The 26,611-nt window shown below is 44.4% G+C and overlaps 1 protein-coding gene across 1 annotated transcript; it reads right to left on the bottom strand.

Annotated features, from left to right (window-relative positions):
• Positions 1–7: 7 nt before the first annotated feature.
• Positions 8–25,863, bottom strand: RTCB (RNA 2',3'-cyclic phosphate and 5'-OH ligase). Its single transcript, XM_084794094.1, has 12 exons — positions 25,662–25,863; positions 24,194–24,272; positions 21,793–21,860; positions 20,545–20,644; positions 17,742–17,898; positions 15,493–15,649; positions 14,510–14,669; positions 12,533–12,708; positions 11,914–12,102; positions 10,689–10,799; positions 7,561–7,680; positions 8–490 (listed from the first exon to the last, which is right to left on the bottom strand). The coding sequence occupies exons 1-12, from the start codon at positions 25,752–25,754 to the stop codon at positions 383–385; spliced, it is 1,518 nt and encodes a 505-aa protein (XP_084650220.1). The 5' UTR covers positions 25,755–25,863; the 3' UTR covers positions 8–382.
• Between the last annotated feature and the right edge of the window lie 748 nt (positions 25,864–26,611).

Genomic DNA, 26,611 nt, shown 5'->3' with positions numbered 1-26,611 from the left:
GAAAGGAAGCATTCAAAACCTATATTTAATAGAATATTTTTCATGATCCCTACTGGGCTACAGACAAAGCTTAGTGTGTAAAGAAGTCCACTCTACAGACTTGTATGACCGAGTAGGGCAATTTCTTGATCCCACCCCACACCCCAATAGATATTTGCAAAAACCTGTGGGACAAAGGAAAAAGAGGCACATTTGCCCTGCTCCAAATGGAGATATAATGTCTCCTGAAAAGCTGTTTAACAAGCCTGCGACAGCAGCCTCTCCACCAGCCACTGTGGCATGCACAGCTACAGCTGTCCACGTTGGATCCTGGCAGGGTTTGAGTCTGATGTCTTAAGAGTTTCAGTCCATGAGCACTTCAGAGACTCTCACAGTCTTGGATCTATCCTTTAATAACAGCAATTGGTCGCAGTTTAATGGCCTTCTTGCTGATCCCAGCATCATGGCAGGTGTTCACGACATCTGTCACATTCTTATAGGACTCTGGAGCCTACAGGGAAGGAATTGAACACTGTAAAATCCACCAACAGGAAAGACTTCAAAATATTAAGCTTCACTTGAAATTATAAGAAATATTCAGGGGCCAATTTTTCCCATTAAATTAGCAAAGGTTGAAAATGTGAGCAAACTCAGAGCTGGTAAGGGATATGAGATAAATACTTGGCCTTATAGTTTCTTCTGCATTTTCTAATTTCTCCAGAAACATATATTATTTGTATATTTAGAAGGAGGAGCCAGTTGGATGGCTCAGTGGGGAATGTGCAAGCTGGTGACCAGACTTTGACCCCTGGAGCCCATGTAAGTAGGAGAGACCTGACTCCACTAAGTTATCTTCTGGCCCTTACACATGCCTTGGCACACTCATACACACACACTACATACACTAATTAAAAAGAAAAACAGTGTGGTAAACACATTTCAAGTGTAAATACCAATCTACCTGAAAGGAAATGCTTCAAATGATATAGTAGTGATATAGCAAAACGATTTCTCTATTTTAGTAGCTATTCAAGTTTCTGAATGTGCACTGGCAACTTTCTCTTCACAACAGCTTTGCATCTATCTAAACAACTGCAAGTGTGCGGCTGTGCATGTACACAAACTCCCTGCCCTACACATACCTACTGTCTTAGAGCCACTGCTAATTCCTGACCTGCTTGCTAAACGGGGGCAGGCTGCCCAGCCCTCACTGTGCTGTGTGCTCTTCTACCGCAGCTCCATGTCTGAACCATTCCCACTGTGGCCTCTAGGACCACGTCTTGTGGCTCCCTGTGAACCCTTCCTCTTTGTTCACATCCTTCACCCTGCTGCTATGGACCCCACATCTTCCCTAATGCAGCTTTTGCTTCCAACTCTCTGAAGCAGATTTTTTTTTCTCTCAAACTGGGTCATGTGACTAGGCCTAAAATGGAACCGGAGCCCCCCTTGATATTCATGGGTATTTCTACTCTTTCTCCCCCTCCCCAGGAACTACCAGTTTTAAGCCTTGCAGTCATATCAGACCACGTCCAAGCTGTCACCTCAGTTTCTACATGTGACTCATGTCCCAGTCTGACACGGGAGACAGCTGTCTAGCTTCTGAGTCACTCGCTCTCTTGCAATGATCCTGAGTGATGCCATTACCCAGCGCAGACTCTTCTTTCGCAAGCTCCTTCATTCCACGCTCAGCGCCGACGGCCATGGCTGTGCATATCTCTCCCACTCGCGGCACGCTGCTGCCCAGAGCGTGTTATGACCAGAGACTACAACTCTTCTACAAGCGCACTTTTGGGCTCCTGCCCCTTCTTGCTCTCCACGGCAAGATTCCCTTAACCAACCAACATGCTCTACCATCCCTGCTAGTGAATCACTCTTTAAAAAAATCCCTCCCACTGTGCTATACTTTAAGGACAGTGCGAGCATCGTGCTACCCCTACACAGCCAGATGCTTCCAATGGAAACACACCATCCCTGAAGTTCACTTTCATCTCAAAGACACTGAGCTCTAGTAGGGAACCCATCTCTCTTTCTTTTGTCCTCCTCAGTTTCTCTCTTCTCATCAGCAGCCACACTAGTCAGATCATACCATTCTTCACTCAGACTCCTCCACTGTCTTCCCACTCACTGTGAGGAAAGCCAGAGTCCTTCTGCAGAGCAGAAGCTAGCTAGGGGTGGGGGAGGGGTACACAGCTCAAAGGATCTGGTGCCCCTCCAGGTCTGACTTCATCCTTTTCTTGCTTGTGCTCAACCCAGGTTCTTCTGTACATCTCAGGAGTTTTACATCTATGTCCTCGTGGCCCACACTCGAGTGTCACACCAAAGCCTTTCCTGGCCACCCTAGTGAAACCTCATCTCTCCCAGGCATTCCTTACACCCTTTCTTTCCGTTTGCTCTTTAGATAGCATTTACACCATTATTAGTGATTTTACTGTCTGTTAAACTCCATAGGAAGGGATTACATTAGTTTTGTCCACTGTGTCATCCTTGGCACCAAGAGCAAGCGTCTAATGAGGAGCTGCAGGAATGAACGAAGCTATGAGGCAAGAAAGGCAGAGAAGCAGCCTTGGCAGGGGCCATCTTGGGCTGGACGAATCCTGGTGCCTTTTTTCTTAAGTGTTTTCCATTTCTTTAAAATTAATCAGTTATTACTTTTATTTTATGTGTAGGAATGTTTTGTTTTGTATGTTTTAGTCCTCTGCTTGGTGCCTGCAGTGGCCAGAAGAAGGCAGAGATAGTTAAACTGAAGATACAAAAGGAGATGAAAAACCATGTGAGTGCTGGGAACGGAACCCAGGTCCTCTGAAAGAACAGTAAGTGCTCTTACTTGACCGCTGAGCCATGGCTCCAGCCCCCCTCCCCAAATTTATTATCATTCTTTAGAAAGTTTAAGTTACAACAACAACAATTAAGGCCTTGACTCAGTATTCTACTTGAGACTTTTAATCATCAAAAGCTTTAAGAATGAATATACCTATCAAGAATTAATTTACAGCAGTAAAAAGGGGGAAGCTTATAAACGATGACCAGAAGCTGAGATACTCATGTGGTAGCACTGAGTAGAGAGTGACACCAAGAGCTTTATAAGGAGCTGCATCTTTAAAAGGACAAACAAAGTTCAACAACTTTAGCTTCAAAACAGCCATCAGGAAAGCATGGTGGTAAGTGCTCTGCAAGAGGGGAGGGGCTGGGTAGCTAACTGGCTTTCGCTTCGGTTCATGCAGATCATTTAAATACATTTTTTCTTCTTTGTGAATTAAACACAAATTGTCTCTAAACATGTCTCTTTTTCAAATTTTCAAACTGAAATGTAAGCATACAACTGCAAAAATTAAGGTTACAATCATCTTAAACTACTTTTATTTATTACGTTTAAATTTTTACAGTTCTGGGTGGTGGAGGCACACGCCTTTAATCCCAGCTCTTAGGAGGCAGAGGAAGGCATATATCTGAGTTTGAGGTCAGCCTGATCTACAGAGAGTTATAGGATGGCCAGGGCTACACAGAGAAACCGTGCCTCAAAAAACCAAAAAGAAAAAAAAAATATGTATATATATTTTTAACAGTTAAACTCCACAGAGAAACCATGCCTCAAAAAACCAAAAAGAAAAAAAATATGTATATATAATTTTAACAGTTAAACTCTATCACCCATGTGTGTGCACATGTGGTGGTTGGAGACAATTTGAAGGAACAAATTCAACCATATGGCATCCGAGGATTAAACTCAGTCACCATGCTGGCCCTCACAACCTACTTTTAAACATTATAATGTAGACAGAAACTACATGAACAGTAAAAATTCATTTTTATAGACTTAGCTTGCAATTAGTCTCCAAACAAAGGACAATATAAAATCAAAGCGAGATAAACCACAGTTGAAGCCAGGAGTAGTAGCTCACGCCTGTGATCCTTGCATACTGGAGGCTGGGGACTGGTTCAAGCTTAAGGCCACAGAGTAGGCTAGAGTAGCTAGAGTAGAGTAGCTAGAGTAGAGTAGGCTAGAGTAGAGTAGGCTAGAGTAGAGTAGAGTAGGCTAGAGTAGAGTAGAGTAGGCTAGAGTAGAGTAGAGTAGGCTAGAGTAGAGTAGGCTAGAGTAGAGTAGGCTAGAGTAGAGTAGAGTAGGCTAGAGTAGAGTAGAGTAGGCTAGAGTAGAGTAGGCTAGAGTAGAGTAGAGTAGGCTAGAGTAGAGTAGGCTAGAGTAGAGTAGAGTAGGCTAGAGTAGAGTAGGCTAGAGTAGAGTAGAGTAGGCTAGAGTAGAGTAGGCTAGAGTAGAGTAGGCTAGAGTAGAGTAGGCTAGAGTAGAGTAGAGTAGGCTAGAGTAGAGTAGAGTAGGCTAGAGTAGAGTAGGCTAGAGTAGAGTAGAGTAGGCTAGAGTAGAGTAGGCTAGAGTAGAGTAGGCTAGAGTAGAGTAGAGTAGGCTAGAGTAGAGTAGGCTAGAGTAGAGTAGAGTAGGCTAGAGTAGAGTAGGCTAGAGTAGAGTAGAGTAGGCTAGAGTAGAGTAGGCTAGAGTAGAGTAGGCTAGAGTAGAGTAGGCTAGAGTAGAGTAGAGTAGGCTAGAGTAGAGTAGAGTAGGCTAGAGTAGAGTAGGCTAGAGTAGAGTAGAGTAGGCTAGAGTAGAGTAGGCTAGAGTAGAGTAGGCTAGAGTAGAGTAGAGTAGGCTAGAGTAGAGTAGGCTAGAGTAGAGTAGAGTAGGCTAGAGTAGAGTAGGCTAGAGTAGAGTAGGCTAGAGTAGAGTAGAGTAGGCTAGAGTAGAGTAGAGTAGGCTAGAGTAGAGTAGGCTAGAGTAGAGTAGAGTAGGCTAGAGTAGAGTAGGCTAGAGTAGAGTAGAGTAGGCTAGAGTAGAGTAGAGTAGGCTAGAGTAGAGTAGGCTAGAGTAGAGTAGAGTAGGCTAGAGTAGAGTAGGCTAGAGTAGAGTAGGCTAGAGTAGAGTAGAGTAGGCTAGAGTAGAGTAGAGTAGGCTAGAGTAGAGTAGGCTAGAGTAGAGTAGGCTAGAGTAGAGTAGAGTAGGCTAGAGTAGAGTAGAGTAGGCTAGAGTAGAGTAGGCTAGAGTAGAGTAGAGTAGGCTAGAGTAGAGTAGGCTAGAGTAGAGTAGAGTAGGCTAGAGTAGAGTAGAGTAGGCTAGAGTAGAGTAGGCTAGAGTAGAGTAGGCTAGAGTAGAGTAGGCTAGAGTAGAGTAGAGTAGGCTAGAGTAGAGTAGAGTAGGCTAGAGTAGAGTAGGCTAGAGTAGAGTAGAGTAGGCTAGAGTAGAGTAGGCTAGAGTAGAGTAGGCTAGAGTAGAGTAGGCTAGAGTAGAGTAGGCTAGAGTAGAGTAGAGTAGGCTAGAGTAGAGTAGGCTAGAGTAGAGTAGGCTAGAGTAGAGTAGGCTAGAGTAGAGTAGGCTAGAGTAGAGTAGGCTAGAGTAGAGTAGGCTAGAGTAGAGTAGGCTAGAGTAGAGTAGGCTAGAGTAGAGTAGGCTAGAGTAGAGTAGGCTAGAGTAGAGTAGGCTAGAGTAGAGTAGGCTAGAGTAGAGTAGGCTAGAGTAGAGTAGAGTAGGCTAGAGTAGAGTAGGCTAGAGTAGAGTAGAGTAGGCTAGAGTAGAGTAGAGTAGGCTAGAGTAGAGTAGGCTAGAGTAGAGTAGGCTAGAGTAGAGTAGGCTAGAGTAGAGTAGAGTAGGCTAGAGTAGAGTAGGCTAGAGTAGAGTAGAGTAGGCTAGAGTAGAGTAGGCTAGAGTAGAGTAGAGTAGGCTAGAGTAGAGTAGAGTAGGCTAGAGTAGAGTAGAGTAGGCTAGAGTAGAGTAGGCTAGAGTAGAGTAGGCTAGAGTAGAGTAGAGTAGGCTAGAGTAGAGTAGGCTAGAGTAGAGTAGGCTAGAGTAGAGTAGGCTAGAGTAGAGTAGGCTAGAGTAGAGTAGGCTAGAGTAGAGTAGGCTAGAGTAGAGTAGGCTAGAGTAGAGTAGGCTAGAGTAGAGTAGGCTAGAGTAGAGTAGAGTAGGCTAGAGTAGAGTAGGCTAGAGTAGAGTAGAGTAGGCTAGAGTAGAGTAGGCTAGAGTAGAGTAGAGTAGGCTAGAGTAGAGTAGGCTAGAGTAGAGTAGAGTAGGCTAGAGTAGAGTAGGCTAGAGTAGAGTAGAGTAGGCTAGAGTAGAGTAGGCTAGAGTAGAGTAGAGTAGGCTAGAGTAGAGTAGAGTAGGCTAGAGTAGAGTAGAGTAGGCTAGAGTAGAGTAGAGTAGGCTAGAGTAGAGTAGGCTAGAGTAGAGTAGGCTAGAGTAGAGTAGGCTAGAGTAGAGTAGAGTAGGCTAGAGTAGAGTAGAGTAGGCTAGAGTAGAGTAGAGTAGGCTAGAGTAGAGTAGAGTAGGCTAGAGTAGAGTAGGCTAGAGTAGAGTAGGCTAGAGTAGAGTAGAGTAGGCTAGAGTAGAGTAGGCTAGAGTAGAGTAGAGTAGGCTAGAGTAGAGTAGAGTAGGCTAGAGTAGAGTAGGCTAGAGTAGAGTAGGCTAGAGTAGAGTAGAGTAGGCTAGAGTAGAGTAGGCTAGAGTAGAGTAGAGTAGGCTAGAGTAGAGTAGGCTAGAGTAGAGTAGAGTAGGCTAGAGTAGAGTAGGCTAGAGTAGAGTAGGCTAGAGTAGAGTAGGCTAGAGTAGAGTAGGCTAGAGTAGAGTAGAGTAGGCTAGAGTAGAGTAGGCTAGAGTAGAGTAGAGTAGGCTAGAGTAGAGTAGGCTAGAGTAGAGTAGAGTAGGCTAGAGTAGAGTAGGCTAGAGTAGAGTAGGCTAGAGTAGAGTAGGCTAGAGTAGAGTAGGCTAGAGTAGAGTAGGCTAGAGTAGGGTAGGCTAGAGTAGAGTAGAGTAGGCTAGAGTAGAGTAGAGTAGGCTAGAGTAGAGTAGAGTAGGCTAGAGTAGAGTAGGCTAGAGTAGAGTAGAGTAGGCTAGAGTAGGGTAGGCTAGAGTAGAGTAGAGTAGGCTAGAGTAGAGTAGGCTAGAGTAGAGTAGGCTAGAGTAGGCTAGAGTAGAGTAGGCTAGAGTAGAGTAGGCTAGAGTAGAGTAGAGTAGGCTAGAGTAGAGTAGGCTAGAGTAGAGTAGGCTAGAGTAGAGTAGGCTAGAGTAGAGTAGAGTAGGCTAGAGTAGAGTAGGCTAGAGTAGAGTAGGCTAGAGTAGAGTAGGCTAGAGTAGAGTAGAGTAGGCTAGAGTAGAGTAGGCTAGAGTAGAGTAGGCTAGAGTAGAGTAGGCTAGAGTAGAGTAGGCTAGAGTAGAGTAGGCTAGAGTAGAGTAGAGTAGGCTAGAGTAGAGTAGAGTAGGCTAGAGTAGAGTAGAGTAGGCTAGAGTAGAGTAGGCTAGAGTAGAGTAGGCTAGAGTAGGCTACTCTGGGCTACAGGGTGGGAGTGGTGGGGGTGGAGTAAGGAGGAACTGCAGGGGGAGGCGCAGTGGGCATTGTAAAAACACATTATATTAGTGGATGGTATTCTCAAAACAGAAACCATGAAAACAACCCCAAACACCCAAACTAAAGCCATCGAGAAGCCCAAGTCATTGCTGTAAATAACACTGAGAACCTCCATCTCTGCTCACTGGCATAAGTCTTAAGGGGCTTTATGTTAAATACATATCAGGATTTCACTCACCTCTTCCATAACCAGTTTGGGTGAAGCAACACGAATTGCAATTCCCATATCTGCCAGTTTGTCTAAGACATCTTGGAAATCTAAATTACGACGTGATTTTGCTCGGGACAGTGCACGGCCCTAGGATGAGAAAGCACCAGGGACAGGAGTAAAGTTCAGTTTATGAATTTTGAACTAAAACTGTTGACTCTAGTAATTACTTAGCCTTTAGAATTACATGTCTCCTTATTTAACGTCTTACCATCATCACACCCTACTATGTACTCGTTCATTTCCCCTTCTTTTTTGTTTTCCTGTTTACTTTTTATTCATAACCATACTTAACTCTGCATTCTGGCTACACTTGGAAGGGAATGAGGAAAAGATGCGGCCCAAAGAACTTCACTGAGAGCAGATTACAGGGTACTGTGAGCAGGTGGGGTGGGGGCGCTCTCCTGAGCTACAGAAGGAATGGTCTGATGGATAAGCTGCCCGCAAGTCAAAAGAATTAGAGTTGTCCACAGTCGGAAATGCTGATCTTCCTGCTGGTCTCGCCATTCCTGGACCCAAAGCGCTCCATGGCTCCCACGATGCTCATGCCTTCTTCCAGCCATCCAGCCACTCAGTCTTGGCAGAGCAGGTAACAAACTGGGAACCGTTTGTGTTTGGTCCAGCATTTGCCATGGACAAGATGCCAGGACCTGTGTGCTTCAGGATGAGGTTCTCATCCTCAAATTCCTCCCCATAGATGGACCTGCCACCAGTGCTATTATGGTGTGTGAAGTCAGCACCCTGGCACATGAATCCTGGAATAATTCTGTGAAAGAATTATTCTTTCCCTACAGTATTCAGAGCACAAAAGTTTTCTGGTGTCTTTGGAACTTTGTCTGCAAACAACTTGAAGGAGACACAGCCCAAGGGCCCGCCATTGGCTACAGCAAGTGACAACAGGGGACAGAGGCATCTGCAAAAGTTTCATTTCTACTTCTTAATGTTAGTGTGTGTGAGCATGAGCACACATATGTACAAAAGCCATGGCATGTGTGTGGATGTCAGAAGATGCTTTCAGAAGTGTGCTCTCTCCTCCCCCCTGGTTGAGGCAGGCTCCCTCGTTTCTGCTGCTGCTGCTGTCAACTGTAGGATAGCTGGTGTGTAAGCTTCTGGTGACTGTAGCCTTGGCCTCTCACTTGCTGTAGGAGTGCTGGGATTATATACAGAAGGCTTCCAAGGCTGGAACTAGGACCATCAGGCTTCCAGCACAGGCCTTACCCACTGAACGATCTCACCTGCCACATTTGCTCACTTTCTAGCAAAGTCTTGCTATGTTGCTTACAGTGTCCAGGCAGGCCCTGAGCCTGCACTTCTCCTGCATCAGCCTCCTGGGTAGCTAGGATTATGGGCACACACCACTGTATGAAGCTTGATTTTTCTTTTATCTTATACTAAAAACAACCATATAAACAAAGAAAAAAACCAACCTGACAGGTCACTGAGATAGTGAGATGGGTAAAAGTACTTGCTGCCAAAACCTAAATAAGTTTAATTTCTGAAACCCATACCATGGAAAGCGAGACCTGACTGTCCAGAATTGTTCTGACTTCCATATGCAGGCCACGCCGCACCGTACCCCATCCCCACCCTCTAAATACCCACATACACAAAGGAAAAGAATAAAGTATAAAAGTTTAAGAACAAACAAAATGACCTGTGCTAGGGAGATACTTCAGTAGATAAAATGCTTGCTGGACAAGCAGGAAACCTGAGTTTGGCTCGCACATAAAAGCGAGGAACGTCTGTACAAGCCTGTTAGATCAGCAGTGGGGAGGCAGAGACAGGAGGGTCCCAAGGGCTTGCTAGCCAGTGTAGCCATCAGTGTACACCACGTTCAGTGAGAAACCCTGTCTCACAACATAAGGAGGAGAGCAACAGAGGAAGACAACCAGTGTTGGACTCTGGAACACACACAAACACAAATGCGGGACAACCCATGTTGGAGTCTGGACCGCAGACACACACATACATACCAACCAGGGTTTGGTATTATAACCTTATCATGTGTCTTTTATTAAGAAGTGTCATCACACCCTCTTTGAAAATAAATTTCTACCTAAAGTATTTTATATCTAAAGATTTATTTTATATGCTTCTAAATACCAATAACTATACTTCAATATAAATATTAATTTTTCATTATACACAGCTTGTGATTTAAATGTTTCTCTACCTTAGCAGTGACATTTTGAACTAGATAGCTGCCATGGGCTGCCCTGTGATTCACAGCAGCCTCGTGGCCTCCACTACGAGATACAGGTAACACCCTTCCCCAACCCAGCCACGAGCACTGCATCCGCATGCTGCCAGTGCCTCTAGAGCTGTAGGGAGCTCACACTGCTCAGACTCCCTGGGTGGGAACTAGGAGGGCAAATAGCTGGAAATGAGAAGGATTCGAGGGGAAGAGTGGTTGAAGATATATTATAAAGATCTGTTCTATGACAAGGTAATCTAGATGGTTTTTATTTCCCCTTTGATAGTTTAGAATAGGAGTTGGCAAACTACAGTTTGTATTTGAAGTAAAATTTTTCTGAAGCACAGCAGAGCCCTATGGCTCCTCTCGCTCTATAATAGCATAGCTGAACTGTAGCAGAAAGAATGTATAGCCCCCAAAGCCTAAAATACCTCAAGTACCTGGCTCTCTATAGACAGTTCACTGATAAGGTGGCTAACAAGATGGGGGGCAACACATGGAAACAGACAGGCTCTGACTTGCAAAGAGTTCATATCCCCCAAATCTGGGGTGAACTGTCCAAGAGAAGAGAAGAAATCAAGCAAATGAGTGGGTCCAATGGGCTGATGAAAAGAGCCCTGAGCTCACTGTGGCACATCAGTTAGTTATACCACTTACTAGCCAGTGGCAATAAACACAGCTACACTGCTAACTGTCCAGCTTGGATTTTCTGGACTTGCTGATGAGGAGATACCTAGTCCTACAGTCAGTGCACTGAATAGTGTATTATGGGGAATAACTTGCAAGAAGTAGTCATGGCACAACAAACCTCAATTTTGCTGAAGTTAATCAGGTATTTACCTGTCAAAATGCAAAACAGCTAAATAGAAGGGATGATATCTAAGAAAGTTTTCATTTTCCTTACCGCTCCATGACAGGTTGTTCCAAAGGTCTCAGTCATGCCTTGCTCAGTGCCAGTCAGAACATAACTACAGGTCCCCATGGTGCCACCAATAAGCACTGGTTGTCCAGTGAGCTGCGGGTACACAAAACCAAATGTTAAATTGTAGAAAGGCACATGCTTTTTAACATCTGAAATTCCCTGTGTTATAGAATTGTAGAAGAAACCTAAATCTCTAAACTCAGGCTCTTACAACTATATTGAGGCATTTCTTTGGTTTTTTAGCTCCTTGGAAAAAGAAAGAAAAAGAAGATATAAGGGCCTACAGCCGACTGAATATAGTACAAAAAACTCTCAAATTGGAGGGAAGTATCTAGGATTTTCATGCATTCAAGGCACCTGCCCTCTCTGGACTTCTGTTTCCTCGTCTGCAAAACCTAGGAGTGAGGGAAAGACTAGTAAAGCTGTCCTCTGAGGGGCCCCGCCCAGCAATGGACCAAAGCATATGCTGAGACTCAAGCCAAACATTGGGCGGGGCGCAGGGAGCTGTGTGGAAGGGTGGAGGGAAGGACAGAAGGACCCAGAGGGGACAGAGCTGTACAAGAAGACCAAAAGTCAACTAACCTAGGCCCAGGGAGGCTTGTAGAGACTGCAGCACCAACTAAAGACCATGCATGGACTGGACCTAGGCCTCCTACACAGAGGTACCCAATGGGCAGTTTGGTCTTCATGTGGGTCCCCTAGTAAGGAGAGCAGGGGCTATCTCTGTCATGAACTCTGTCTGATGCATGCTTCTCAATCACTTCCCCATGGTGGGGCTGCCTTGCCAGGCCAACATGGAAGAGGTTGTGCCCAGTCCTGATGCAACTTGATGTGTTGGGGTGTGTTAGTGGTGTGTGTGTGGGGTGCTCCCCTTGCCTGAGGGGTGGGGGAGATGGAGGGAGGGTGGGACCAGGAGGAGAGCAGGGAGGGGGCCTCGATTGGAATATCAAGTGAATAATTAACTAAATAAATAAACAGGGGGAAAAAAAGAATAAGGGAAAGAAACACTGTTGTTTAACCTTTGTCCTGCCTTCCAATACCTTCCAGGCCATATCCAGCTCAGGGGAGTGAAACATACCTAATAGAGCACTAAGATAAATAACTGGTGCAGACTGGGAACCACTGTTGTCGTAAGTGACAGCTTAACTGAACCTCCATCTACAACTCTCTAGATCGTGACCTCAAACAGAGATGCAGGCTTCCATACCTGGTAATCAACAGCAATGAGCGGGTGGTGAGGAGGGAAAGCGCGGGTGGACCCCTTCCTGTGCACCAGCAGCGTCCGCTCCTTCCCGTCTACCACGTGCTGCTCCACTTTGGCGATATTGTGAGAAACATCGTAAATCACATGCAGGTCCAGGTCGTCAGGGGTTGTGTTGAAGACTTTGGCAAATGCCTAGGGGGAGAGCTCCGTTACAAGCAGTCTAGCTCTTGAGAAACCATTTCCTGCTTTCAGCTGGTCAACTCCTGAAGTGAGTGGGGGACTTGAGAGGTCTACAACAGCACTCACTGGTCTTCACAAGAAGGAAGCACAGAAACTGCCTGTTAGACCCACACTGCTTGTTACAAACTCTACATTAGGCAGAGGCTGCTTTGCAGCTCTGGATCTTGTTCTGCAGAGACACTTATTCTTCCCCACCCTTCTCAATCACAGAGAATGGCATTTCCACTCTTGCTGAGGCTCCAGGCAAATCTGTGGGTCATTCTGGCGCTATTCTCCTGCCCAAGACCTTAAGACACTTCCCTAGCTAGCATCCAGAACACACATTTCCAAAACCAAATATGCTTAACTTCCCAACTAACTCAAGAGAGCAATTTTACTTTACCTGACGGGTTAAGAAGGTCATAGAGGAGCGGTTAACCCAGGCGTAGTTCCCAGCCGCAGCCATTCCCTTTAAGTAGTCTTGCCCCTCTGGGGATGCGATCCGAGCACATGCCAACTGCCTGTCATTGACTATAATCTTGTCTCGCTTCATGGCCTTTTCCATAGCTACCAGTGCATCTGCAACAGAGCCAAAGGTCAAATCAGGTATGCGTCTCTTAAATAAACCATTCAGATTTACTGTAGAGAGACAGTGAACATTCAAATTAGAAACAAAACCCTAACTTTGCTTCTGAGTTCATCCATTTGGTCAGACAGGATGTATGTGGAGCTGGAAAGATGGCTCAGCAGTTAAGAATACCAGATGCTCTTGCAGAAGACCAGTGTTCAGTTCCCAGCACCCAGACGGTGGCTCACAACTGTCTGTTAACTGCAGTTCTAGAGCATCTGAACCTTGTTCTGGCTTCCATGGGCACATACAGGCAAGAAGGCACATATACATACATATAGATGATGCCTTTAAATTAATTTTTATAAAAAGATATTTATTGAGAAACTTCTGAGTATGGCGATATAGGTATGTGAGACACACAGACAGCATTTGCCTCTAGAAAACTGAAATGGAATATGTACAAGAGCAACACGGCTTTAGCTACTCCCTTACATGTTAATGAATGAGAATAGCGTAAAAATTGTTATCATCATGGTTTTTAAATAGATAAAAAAAAAAGATATGGTCTCACTTTGTAACCCACTAGTTTTCGAACTAATTACATTGTTCAGGCCACTTTGGATCTCTGATTCTTCTGCTCAGGGTTTTGAATTAGGATACCACAGTGTGTGGAACAACATGTCTTGAACATATTGTTTGGTGCCTTAATATTAAATGTGGATAATTATTCAATATTAAAGCCACAGTCAATGCTTCATATAACTGCTAGATTAAACTAATGGGTCAGGCTGGCACAAATGAGTGAGTCTTATAGGATAAAATACAATCGCAAGGCTGAACTGGAACATGAATTATGTGCTTATATATACTACCTCATACATTTACTAATCCCTGTAAGTCATCCAGACACTTATTTCCCTAGTCCTTGCTGCCTGTTTGCCATGAATGTCCTCTATTTGTTATTATTCATATCCCAAGGCCTAGCTTGATTTTGTCTATGAAGATCTTTGGAATATTTTTTAAACACATTATATTTATATTCCCTTTCTTATAATATTTTATCAACTACTACTCTTTATCTTTGGTGGTGTAATTTGGATGAGTGTTCATGCAGATGCCAGTAGTCACCATTGAGTATTGTTCCTTGGGTGTCTTTATTGAGACAGGGTCTCTCAGTGGCCTGGAGCCTGACAATCAGGCTAGGCTGGTTGGCCCAAGAGTTGCATGCATTTGCCAGTCTCTGCCTCCTAACACTGATTATAACTGTGCACCACCATGCCCAGCATTTATTCTTGGGGTTGAAAGGTTGGTCTTAGATCCCCTGGCTCGCCTTACACTTAGCTATCTTTCCAATCCCCTTCTTTTTCTTGATGAGCATGATCACATCCATCATAGAGTGAGATCAAGTACCTATTTTAGAACCCAATCCACCAAAATCCCTAAGCTTGCTGAGTGAGCATCTACTTAACTCCACAGTCTATGTACTATCCAGACAGCTAGCACTAACCCCAGACAGAGAATGCAGTACTAAACACAGCTAGCATTAGCAAGTGCTTCCTGAGTGCCACACAGTTACATGCATCGGATACGTTATTTTACTAACCTTCCATGACAATACCAGATGAAGAAATAATACCCATTTTTTCCAGATGAGAAAGGTCTGATGATTATTAGTTTGTTCAGGGTCACAATGAAGAGAACAAGTTAAAAACACATGCAATGTATTTCTGTGGCTCAATTAACTCTCTTGTCTTGTTCCCCACAAAACACGTATTTAGTTCCAAGTGAAAAATTAGGTCTAGAATATACCTGTAGCTACTTGGTGGCCCAAGCCTCTGCTTCCACTGTGGATCATCACACACACCTGCCCCTTATGGTCGATGCCCATTTTCTTAGCAGCATACTCATTGAAAATCTCATCTACAACCTGGATTTCTGCATAGTGGTTTCCTGCTCCCAGGGTCCCCAACTGTAAGTATAAGAATGTCTGATTAAACACATTCCATCCTAGTCAAAAAACAAACAAACATACATTTAAAAAGCAAATAGGCAACACCAAACCAATAACAAAATAACCATACAAAGTGACTCATGTAACAAAAAAATTCTAAGCCTTACAAAGTCTTATTACTACATGTTTCTGGAGGACTAGAATACCACAAGCTCTAAGAACTCACAGAAGCCAAAATCCCAAGGGCCAAGTTCTAGGAAGAACGCTGGCTGTCAGATAAGCCCCAGGGTGAAATGACTAGACACATTACTTTTCATGTTAGGTACCAGGAAACACTCACCAAATCAAAGAGACTGTTTTATTACTACTGTTGTGTGCACGGTGTGTGTGGGCACGTGCACCGCAGCATTCGGGCAGAGGCCAGGAGACAGCATTTTGGAGTTAGTTCTCTCTGTCCACATTTACGGGGGTTGTGGAGATGGAGCTCAGGTTCTGAGGCTGTGCCTCCATCCACCAAGTCATTCTCACTGCCCTCCATTCTTTTCAATTTTTAAAGAAATCTAAAATATGTCTTACTTTGTAAACCTCATAATGGCATCCCACTTTTCTCTTATTCACTTATAACTCAGAATCTTTTATGAGTATTTGAAAGCTCTGCATACTTTTTCAGAAAAATAATTCATAAGCAAACATTTTTTATATAAGCAAACATTTTTGTGTTCTTTTTGATGTACTTTTAAAATAAATATCTCCAAGAATCTACTTTTTGTTAAACAGAAGGTATAGATTTCTTCCCTTGATAAAAGCTAAATTAGCACACTGACCCTGCAAAGTGAGTTACCTGAGGAAGGCCCCTTTTTTTGGCCCTGGGTGAGACCTTATTGGGGTCAGCTTGCAGCATCCTTCCATACTCCTCACAGTGCTCCTTGTCTTCAGCCCAGGCGTAGCCTTCTCTCAGGGACCAGTCCACACCCATCTCCAGTGCTTCCTCTAAGTCTCTGGGGGTGAGCAGGAAATGCAAGTCATTTCACAGCAAAGGATAATAAAACTTAGGAAGAGACTCATCTCAAAGAGCACAGGAATATGGGACAATTACTACGCTCCCTAGCTTTTCTTTCTTTCCTTCTTTCTAAGGAAAGTAGTCAAATAAATGGTCATCATTTAAAATGGTGATAGTGGGGTTGGAGAGATGGCTCAGTGGTTAAGAATATTGACTGCTCTTCCAGAGGACCAGGGTTCAATTCCCAGCACCCACATGGCAGCTCACAGCTCTGTAACTCCAGATCTGACACCCTCACATGGACATACATGCAGCTAAACACCAATGCGTATGATTACAGTTCCACTTGGCATTTACATAGTCTACTGTACTTAACATACAGACAGAACAAAGCAGGTTCTCGTGTAGTTCAGGCTGGCCTTGAACTCACTGTGGCCAGGGATGATCTCAACTTCAGGCACTCCTGCCTCTCTCCCCCAGGTGTGAACACAACAGGTACTACCATGCTCAGTTTCTGTGCACACTACATAAGTGTTCTACCAACTGAGCTTACCACCAGCCCCTGTGATGTATTTTTCAATTGTTATTACTTTCTTTTATATTACATCTGCCTAAATAGCCAAATAAAAGCTGTAATCTTAATTAGATACTACCATCTACCTCTATTTTATTATATCTTTATCAATAATTTATAAAAAAATTAGCCAAATAATGAAGATATCTGAATTTCCTTAAGTAACACAGGTTCCATTTTAAGGTTTATTTTCACCAAAACACTGTATAGCTTTACTGAACCTGCACTCTAAAGCTGAAAGGCACAAAATTAAATGCTCAGAGAGAGGGTGCCTTCACCTTCACCCAAGGTCCAGGATCCTCAAACACAGCCAGAAGAGACTACAGTTTTTAATACTCCCGTTTCCACTTCCCTAGATGACAATCCTTAACGAGCAGCTGAATTAAGATAAAATTTCTACCTGAAATATTTGTCAAGTTGCTTCAGGTCAAGCATCGTTAATGTAACAATGAAGGCATCCTCTCTGAGCATTTAATTTTGTGCCTTAACAGCATTTCTGCATTAATATATGCATATAAACTTAAAATGCAAAGTTCTGTAGAAATTGTCAAAGGAACATCTTTGACTTATACTTGATAAGCACATAATTCAATCCAGGCATTGTGGTATACACACACAATCTTAGTGTTTGGGAGGCTGAGGCATGGGAACCATGTGTTTCAGGACAGCCTAGCTACACAGTACACAGAGAGTGGGAGGGCAGTGAGGCCTGCCAAGTGTAAGGTGCACAGTGTGTATGAGCAATGCAGCACTGTAACAGGTGCCCAATAGACAGTAGCACTGTGGCCTTGTGCTATTGCCCTACTTAGTTAGATAAAGCACATGCTCAGTACCAGCAGTCAAGAGGAAGACTGCAGATGAATGGGTCCATTAAGTGGTGCTCAGAACATAGCCTGTCTGAAGGGCAATCTTTGGTCTGATCCCCAACTTAACAAGCTTAATTTACTATTTATTCTTTCACTTTGCTTTCTTAAGCAGTGGTCATTATCTGGATGACATATCAGGCACAGGGCCTTATGCTTAGGAAGTGTTATTATCCTAAAAATATTCTATATCAAGGGTGGCATTTTTCTTAATTTTTAATTAAGTAATTTTTATGTATATGGGAGTTTTGCCTGAAAATTTATCTGTGCACCATGTACATGTAGCACCCACAGAGGTCAGAACGGGGTTACAGATGGCTGTGGGCTGGACCTCTGAAAGAGCAGCCAGTATCTTAACGACTCCATTGATCATCTTTCTAGCTGCACGCTTTTTCTTAAGTCTTACATGTTGCTTTGAACGCCTGGGCTAAAATGATCCTACCATGTCAGCCTCTCGAAAGGCCAGGACTACAGGTGTATTCCACCAGGTCTAGCTCAAGGACTGTTCTAATGAATAAGGATTGGGACAGACGTTTTAAGAAGCAACTACCCTGCACTTGCTAAGACGTGACTGAGCAAACATCTAAACTGGAAACAAAGCTGCATCATGTGGTCTCCCCCTCCCTTCGCATTTACCACAACTGTGTGCTTACTTGGCATTCATTGGGATGACGCCTTTTGATCCCACCCCGACGGGAATGTGGTCAAACATAGCTTGGGCAAGTTGTTCTTTCACAGGCTGCACATCACTCTCATCTAAATTGGTTCTTAGCAAGCGGACACCACAGTTAATGTCAAATCCGACACCACCTGCAACATATGGACAGTAAGTCAAAGATTAGCAAGATGAGACAGTCAGAGCATTACTTGAAGTTCTTTGCTATTAATATAGAGCTAAAAGGATACTGTGTTTCAAAGACAAGCATGTTGTAATGTAGCCTTCAAAGTGGCTCTCTGCTGAGTCAAGTCTATCAACATTGAAATCATACAAGCAGCACAGGCACTAAGGTAGTTCCCCAACAGTGGGGAATATGGCAGACACATGGAAAGGAGTACCATGCCTCCCTGTATCTTCCTCACATCAGGCAAGCACTGATGAATTCTGTTAGTCATTTTTCCCCCTAATGATTTCCTTTTTTTTTGCCTTTCACTAGTCTAAATTATTGTCCTTTCTCCAACTTTGAAAAATATTTCAGAAGGCTGAAAAGATGGCTCAGTGGTTAAGACACTGGCTGTTCTTCTAGAGGACCCTGGCTTGATTCTCAACACCCACAAGGTAGCTCACAACCTCCCTGTCGTGAAGGATCTGTTATGCCCTCTTCGGCCTTCCCAGGTAACTAACACACACACGGTGTACAGACATACAGGCAGGCAAAACACCCATATACATTAAATACGATTTTTTAAAAAGAGAAGATATTTCAGGCCTCTTTCTTTCCTAATTTGTGCATATAAGGCTATAGTATGTTTACATCCAAAAATGAGATTAACAATAGACCTATGTATTTCTGAAAAACAACGTCTCTCAGCTTTACTGATATGACTAACAAGGAACAACTTGTATATGAAGTGTCTGTGTGCACACCATGAGATGACGACCACAGTTAAGCTGGTTAACATCCCACCACTCACACAACCACTCCCCTTTTCCCTGAGGAGAGAGCTCAAGACCTGATGTCTTAGCAGATCTCAGCACAGCGTGTTCCTGTTTCTGTATCCAGCATAATGCACATTAGCACCCAGGACTATAGTTCATCTCACGCTGTAATCTGAGTCCTTTGGCCATCCTCTTCCAAATCAGCATCTCCACCCTCTCTCTACTCTAGCAGCTGCTATTCCCTCCATGTGAGCAGTGCGTGGAATGTGTCCTCCCTTGTGTAGATTATTTTGCTCATGGGTTCAGCCATGCTGTCCCAACCAGGCAGGATCTCCTTTCTTCACGCTGAATAATATTCCACTCTCACTGCCTCTATTTAATCATCTCTCAACCAACATTTGGGTTGTTTCTTGTGAACTAATGCTACAGTAAACACACAAATGAAGATACCATTTTGAATAATGATTTCAGTTTGTTTATATACCCAGGAAAGGCCTGACTGAATCATTGAAGTTTTATTTTTTTCAAGAATTTCCATGAACTATACTCTCTAATGGTTTCATCAATCCAGTGTTCCTAACAGTATGCATGTCCTTTTCTCAACATCCTCTTGTTTGTGGTATAAACACTGGTGTGCATTCACTGGTGCTGGAGATGTGAACTTCTGTCCTTACGTTTGTGCAGCAAGTACTCTGCCCAGATAATGGTGAGATTGCACCTTACCTACTAAAATGGCTACCATCAAGGAAACAACAACAAATGCTGGTGACAGTGTGAGGAAAGAGCCACTTTATTCACCACAGGCGAGAATATAATATAAACTTGTGTTTATATCATAGAATAGAATATTCCATGTCACCACTATAGAAGACAGTATGGAAGTGCCTGAAAACAGAACCCCAGTATGACCCAACTCCAGCACTCCTGGGTTTGCACCTGAAAGACTGCAGATGAATGTACCCAGAGACACTTGCGCCTCCACAGCTATAGCTGTACTAGTCACAGCAGCCAGAAGTGGAATAGCCTAGATGGCCATCAACAGACCCACATATACAAAAAAGTATAGTAAATGTACAATAATTTTATTCAGCCATAAAAAATATTTGCAAGAAAATGGATGCAAGTGGACATTACTGTTAAGTGGAATAAGCCAGACTCAGAAAGACAAATACCAAATGTTTTTTTTTCATATGTGAAATCTAAATTTAAAATGATGTATACCAGAGTATTACACAGGTATCTGTGGGTTATGAGGCTAGCCAGGGCATCATGAGAGGAAGAAGAGATTTTAAAGGGAGGTGGGAAACAGGACACACACAGTAGGGAAGCAGGCTGAGGGATGAGTAGCCTAACCTGTGGGAGAAAGGGAAGCAGCTGGAGGGGTGACGGAGGGCAGCTGGGAAGGGGAGTGGACGAAAACAATGGAGAATGGCTGTAAGCACACGATGAAGCCAGCACTCTTACACATTAACCTAAAAGTTAATGAAAAGTACTGTGTTTAACAAAAGATGGTATGAGGAAATGCTGCATCTAACTGAATTCATTCACTCCTCCCAATAACGCTCTATGGTGACATCAGACACATTTACCTATGCAGTAACTGAGTCACCAAGAGAAATTTGTTAGAGAAGTATTTCTTTTGTAGTGAACATCTAATATTACTTGGCCTCTGATAAAGTCCCCAAAGTTTTCAGTAAGTGGCTTGACAGGTATTTTAATAGCCCAACTATCCATAACCAACTTTAATGTAGAAAAAAAAAAGATATCACAGAATATGAGACTGAGAAATGCACACAAAGCTACTATCTCAGAAAGGCCACACAAGAGAAAGAAGCCACGCAAGGGGACAGGGGCCTTACCTGGGGACACCACTGCTTCAGGGTCATTCATATCAAAGGCAGCCATGTTCCCTATGGCAAACCCATAGCCCGAATGCACATCAGGAAGCCCAATAGACCGCTGGAAGAGAATGAGACATGAGGCACAGCTGTTCCACTCTCCGCCTGGCTGCCTGCCCTTGACTAATCTGCTGGTGGCCATTCATCTGCGGCCTCCTAGTCACAAAGCTGAGTACAGCCAAGGACATCTTTTCATGAAGTCTGACCACCAACAGAAAAGACTCAGAGAAACAGGCCACAGGAGAACCACACACTAAGTACACGGTGCTGTTACTTTTTGAAATCATCTTAAGACACTGGCAAACCATGGTTGTACCAGGGTTTATACGGGTCACAAGGAACTTCACAAATGAAATCTGATAACATTAAGACAGCATATTCTATCCATCTGGGGGTGAGTGAGGGGTGCTATGCCAAATGGGAAAGAAGTCAAATATGGTGGGGACACGGAGACAACTAGAAATAGAGGGGTTTTGTTTTGTTTTGTTTTTCTTCTTCCTTTTTGGTTTCTTTAGAGACAAGGTTTCTCTGTGTAGCCTTGGCTGTCCTGGACTTGCTTTGAAGACCAGGCCGGACTGAAACCCAGAGATCTGCCTGCCTCTGCCTCCCTGAGTGCTGGAATTACAGGTGTGCACCACTGCACCAGGCTTGAAATGTGGGTTCTTAAACATACCAGCCACATCATTTCATCACCCCCACCCCCAAGTGCACAGCACTGTAACTAGCATTAGAGGCCTCATGAAAGTCTGGTAATGGTCCCACTCTCAACTCTGAAGGTGAAATTTGATGCTAAGCTAGTGGAGGCCCTTTTACAGCATCCAGCCCCACCCATCTACTGTTATTGCTCCAATAGTGCAAGACAGCTGGCTAGGCGGTCCTCTCCTGCTCTGTTCAGTTCTACGTACTCTCTCTTTTTTTCTTCAAGTACTCTTAGACAGAGACACAGTAAGTCCTAGAACGGTGCACTGGTGGAGGAATAATGACGCACAATGGCAAGATTTAAATATCTCCATATAAACTGCTCCAAAGGTTCACAAATGCTTAGATTCCAGAGACCAAGAGGCCATCCATCCAGAGTCAGTTCTTAGCTCTAGGGGTTGCTGCTGTGGTCAAAGGTCACAGTCTAAATGACACCAGTGTATACTGAGTGGAGCCCTTCATTCGTTCCACAACCTTTGGCCAATATAAATGGCTATGGTTCTTACTCACGTGAACAATGCCAGGCAGCGCTGCCACATTGCCAATCTGCTTCATGGCTGGCAGGAAGCCACCAACACCTGAAAACAAAGTAAGTCTTAGAAAGATGACACGTTTGATTTTCCCCCATTAGTTACATACATGATGGGGCAGTGGTCATAGTTACAGAGTTGAGAAGGACAGTGGAAAGCGGGGAAGGAACTCAAGAAGAAAGTACATTCACAGGAAGGACAGGACAAGCAGGCACGCGTGCCAGCGTTCTGTGCACACAAGAAGCTGGCTTACAAGTGCAGCAGGGACAGGAAACACTAACTATTAACCTCTGTGTTGCCAGCATAAATGTACTCTCTCAAAAACACACTGGATATTAAAACTACTAATAGTGGGCTGGGAGAGACTGCTCAATGGTTAAGAGTACTGGCTGCTTTTGCAGAGGATCCAGGTTCAAGTCTCAGCACCCACGTGGCAGCTCACAACCATCTCTAACCATCTGGATCTCCAGTTTCAGGGGATCAAGACTTTCAAAACAAAAACAAACAAACAAAAACAAAAAACAAAAAAAAAGGCACCAAATCAGCAGTAATGCTAATCTAAGTGACAAAGGAGGACAATGGGGAAGAGCAGGGAAACAAACAATAGCTTGAGAGTCAGGACAGATGGAGGACAAGTACAGCTTCTCAACTGCTTACAGTTCCTTTTGTTTTCTATTTTTTTTTTTTAAATGTATACTCAAATGTATGAGGAGGCCACAGGTCAACATTAAGTGTTTCCCTTGGAGCCGGGCGTGGTGGCGCACGTCTTTAATCCCAGCACTCGGGAGGCAGAGGCAGGCGGATCTCTGTGAGTTCGAGGCCAGCCTGGACTACAAAGTGAGTCCAGGACAGCCAAGGTTATACAGAGAAACCCTGTCTCGAAAAACCAAAAAAAAAAAAAAAAAAAAAAAAAAAAAAAAAAAAAAATGTTTCCCTTGGGCCTTTCCACGTCATTTAAAATTTTTTATCCACTCACTGTATGATGTGTGTACATGCACAGGGAGGTCAGAGGGCAGCTTTGTAGAGCCCTGTCTTTACATGGGTCCTAGGAACTAAACCCAGGTCATGAGGCTTGTGTAACAAGTACTTTGTCCAACGAGTCCTCTCGCTAGCTCCACCTTATTTTTTGAGACAGGGTCCCTCCCTGAATCTGGACCTCAACTATTGGTTAGACTGACTGACCTGCAAGCTCTGGAGATCTGCCTGGCCTCCCTTCCCCACCAAGTGGTGAGATTACAGAGGCCTCTTGCGCCTGGCTTCGCTGTGGGTGCTAGCGATGCCAACTCAGGTCTGCATGTTTGTACAGCTGGCACCCCACTCACTGAGCCAGAGCAAGCCTCTAGCAGCGCCACTTAAGACAAGTGGGCATATTCAAGCGAGGGAGGAAGGGATGTAAACTGCTGATCTAAAGAGTGGAAAGGGCTGGAAGATGGTTTCCTTTCAGCATCACTTTAGAGAATCATGTCATAGCACTTCAGCTTTCGCTCTGGCCCACGCTTCAGCCATGTGAGACAGGCGGCAGTTCTGACGTTCACAAAAGCTAGTGCACCAGGTACAAGTGCTGGTTTTGCTTTTGCACAGTCTGTTGTGGAAGCTGGTGTGGCCTGCGCCCGTGGTCCTGCTGAGGTGCCTCAAAACCTTGTTAAGAATGTCTGGGTCTCCATGAAACCCTCCTATGCCCAGGTTTACCAGGAATTTGAGGTAAAAATGGGGTTAATGACCTTCATCCTTTATAAAATCAGGAGTGCTGATAAAAGAAGTAAAGGTTTGAAAGGCTCTGGCCTGGCTCTGGCCCATGGCCACCATTAACCATTTTGATTCCGTTCAAGACGAATCATGTTGGATGGAGACATGGAACATGGCTGTAGACTTATCTAAGTGCCATTTACAATGTGACATTAATAAATGTATCCGAAAAGCAACACCCACCCCCAAAGAAAAAAGCACTAGTTTTGAAAATCAGGTTGAGATTTGAATTCTGGCTCTGTCACCATGAAGTTGTGACAAGTTAAAAATCGCTTAAACTCACTGCATTTTGGAGTTCTGCAAAAGATATAACACCTTCCTTTTTAGTTATTACAAACATATCATGGACAATCAATATAAAGCATCTGATGTCGTGCCTGGCACACAGTAGGTGAAGGATAAACCGTAGCACTGGCCATTACTTTGTGAGGTTTTCTGAGAACGAACTAGCCTGGACATCCAAATCCTTTTACACAGCAGCCATGTGCCAAGCCATGATCACAAACAAACAGGTGCTTTGATCCAAGCTGTGATCACTCCTTGAACGTATTTGACACCGGCTGAGTTCTTCTCTATCCTGTGAACGAACAGAGAAGGCTCTACATGTCCCACATGAGAATCTCTTCCGTACTTACCACCACCCCGACAGGCATTCCTTAATTCCTCAAACATTAGTTTTTCCAGAGCATCGTTCACATAAAACACTCCTTCAACCTGATAGCAACAGAAAAGCAGAAAAACATTGTCTCAACCCAAGTTCATCTAGTACAGGCCTACTGGGGAGAACGTGTGTACTGTACGTAGTGTCTACACTGCCTGACCCTCCATGAAGCCACACTACCTTTCATAAGCGAAAACCTTCCAATCATAAACTACAAAGATTTTTAGGACATTTCACATCTGGGTTTAAATTAGGAATGTTCAACCAGTAACATCTAAGCAACAATCTCCAAATCGGGGAAAAAAAAACCTGCTCACAATTTTCTGAGGTATGTCTACCGTGAGTTTGCTATTATGCAAGTCACACAGTATTAAAAAACAAAACAAAGGGTGTCCTAAATAATGTACAATTTTCATGTGTCAATTAAAAAAAAATTGGCAAGCGAATCTACTAAGAAACTACTCAGTTTCTTCCACAAAACAAACACAAAGTAACGTTGCTTTTATTGCTGTGGCCTTTTTCTCCTCAGCTTGCAAAGTGGTGTAAAGGAACTGCTAAAAGGAAATTCTGTGGTTTTCAGACAGGGTCTTACTTAAAGTAGCTCTGGCTGGCCTCCTACATATCCCAGACTGTCCTCTTAACATTGCAGTATTAGGATCTTCCATCTTCGGCCTCCAGGGATACAGGCCCGAGTCACCAAGAAAGGCCTATTGGGAACTTTTTTTTAACGGAGACTGCAAACCTATATTGCATTCTCATGGCACTTGAGGGGTTGAGTCACTTAACACGTGTGCCAAAACCTCACAAGTGTTTTCATCCACTACTTTAGTGAAACCCATGAGCGCAAACGACCATGGAAACAAGCAGGTCTGGGGTTTCAGGCCCTGGTCTCCGGCTCCCAAGTGTTCAGTTGAAACACATCACCCAAGTAGAGAAAAAGAAGTGGGCTGGGCATTAAATCAGTGCTGTCTTCCTAGATGGGTACAGCCGGGTCACCAACTGATCTTCGGGGTGGGGGGTGGGGAAGGGGGGGTCCTTCGCGAAGAGCATATTAACTGCCTAGATCTTGCCGCTTGTCGCTACCTGAGAAGCCAATTAAGTTTGGGGAATCCCATCAGCTAAACGTTATCCACATAACTGCCATGACTCAAGAGGAACGGAGCTCCTTCCAGGCTAGCAGTGCCAGCTTGGGAAAATCTCGGGAAGATCAGAAACAAAAACGTGCCTTCGCGGTGCGTGAGCCAATCACGCGTGAGCCGGCCCGCCGCGCCTGTCCCCGCGTGTGTGGACCTGTCGCGCGGGGACCATGGGGCCCGAGCTGGGGAGGGAGGGAGAGGCGGAAGCCTGCAGGGGCCGACCGGGCTAGCCGTGGACCGAGACGGCCGGTTCCCGGCGTTTAGCGCGGCCTGCAGCCCCGGAGGCCGCTGCCTGTCCCCACTCACCTGCATGTTGGGCACAAAGCCCTTTTTGATCCTCCAGCAGTTTTTATTGATCTTGTCCAAGAACTGCAGCTCATCGTTGTAGCTGCGACTCATGGTGGCGGCAAAAGCGGTGAGAGCTCCGCGCTATACGACTTAGGAAGAGAAACCGCCGCGCTGTCCACCAGCTTCTCACGGCGCCGCCTCTCAGGGCGCAGGCGCGACCGGCTGGCTCCTCCCCGTCCCCCCCCCCCTCCGGAAGGGAGACGGCGGGCGCTGAGGCTCAAAACTAGTCGCTCAAGTCCTCTTCCTCTCGTTATAATGCCTTCCATGGGCTGCAGCTAAATCAAACCGTTTTTTTTTTGTTTTTGTTTTTGTTTTTGTTTTTGTTTTTAACTGAAATATAGCTAAACTACCCTTCTCGGTTTTGTTTTGTTTTAAAGGTAAAGTCTTGCTATTTAACCTTTGTGAGCCTGGGACTCACGTGTAGCCAGCCTGGCCTCGAACTCTGAGAGATCCTCCCAACTGCTACGATTGAAAACACGCTTGACAATGTTTTTGAGCAGCTCCCAGCAGCCTTTGAATCTGGATCAGGTTCTAGAGGACAGATAGTTCAGAGTTCCCAGCCCCGCTAGTTAAGCAGCTGAGCAAGACAAATTTGTGGACATACAACAATTTCTGTTACCAAAAGAGCATCTTCAAGGAAGCATACCTAACAAACGCTTGTGAAGGCGTCTGGTATGGCCAGCAATGCCACGCATGCAAAGATGAATAAATTGCACTTGTAGATCTTTGAGGGTTTCTTAGCCCAGGTTTGGAGTAAGCCCTCTGTCAACGTGTGTTTAAAGGCAATTGACTCTTTTTTTTTTTTTTAAAAAGAATTTTGTTTGCTTTCTTTTTTAAATGACTATTATTTTGTGTGTGTGTGTGTGTGTGTGTGTGTGTGTGTGTGTGTATTGGTGTCTTGCCTGCAT

Source organism: Acomys minous (genome assembly GCF_964271855.1).
Source record: "Acomys minous genome assembly, chromosome: 9".
NCBI lineage: Eukaryota > Metazoa > Chordata > Mammalia > Rodentia > Muridae > Acomys > Acomys minous.
Note: the sequence above shows the minus strand (reverse complement) of the source record. Positions and strands in the feature narration are given on the sequence as shown.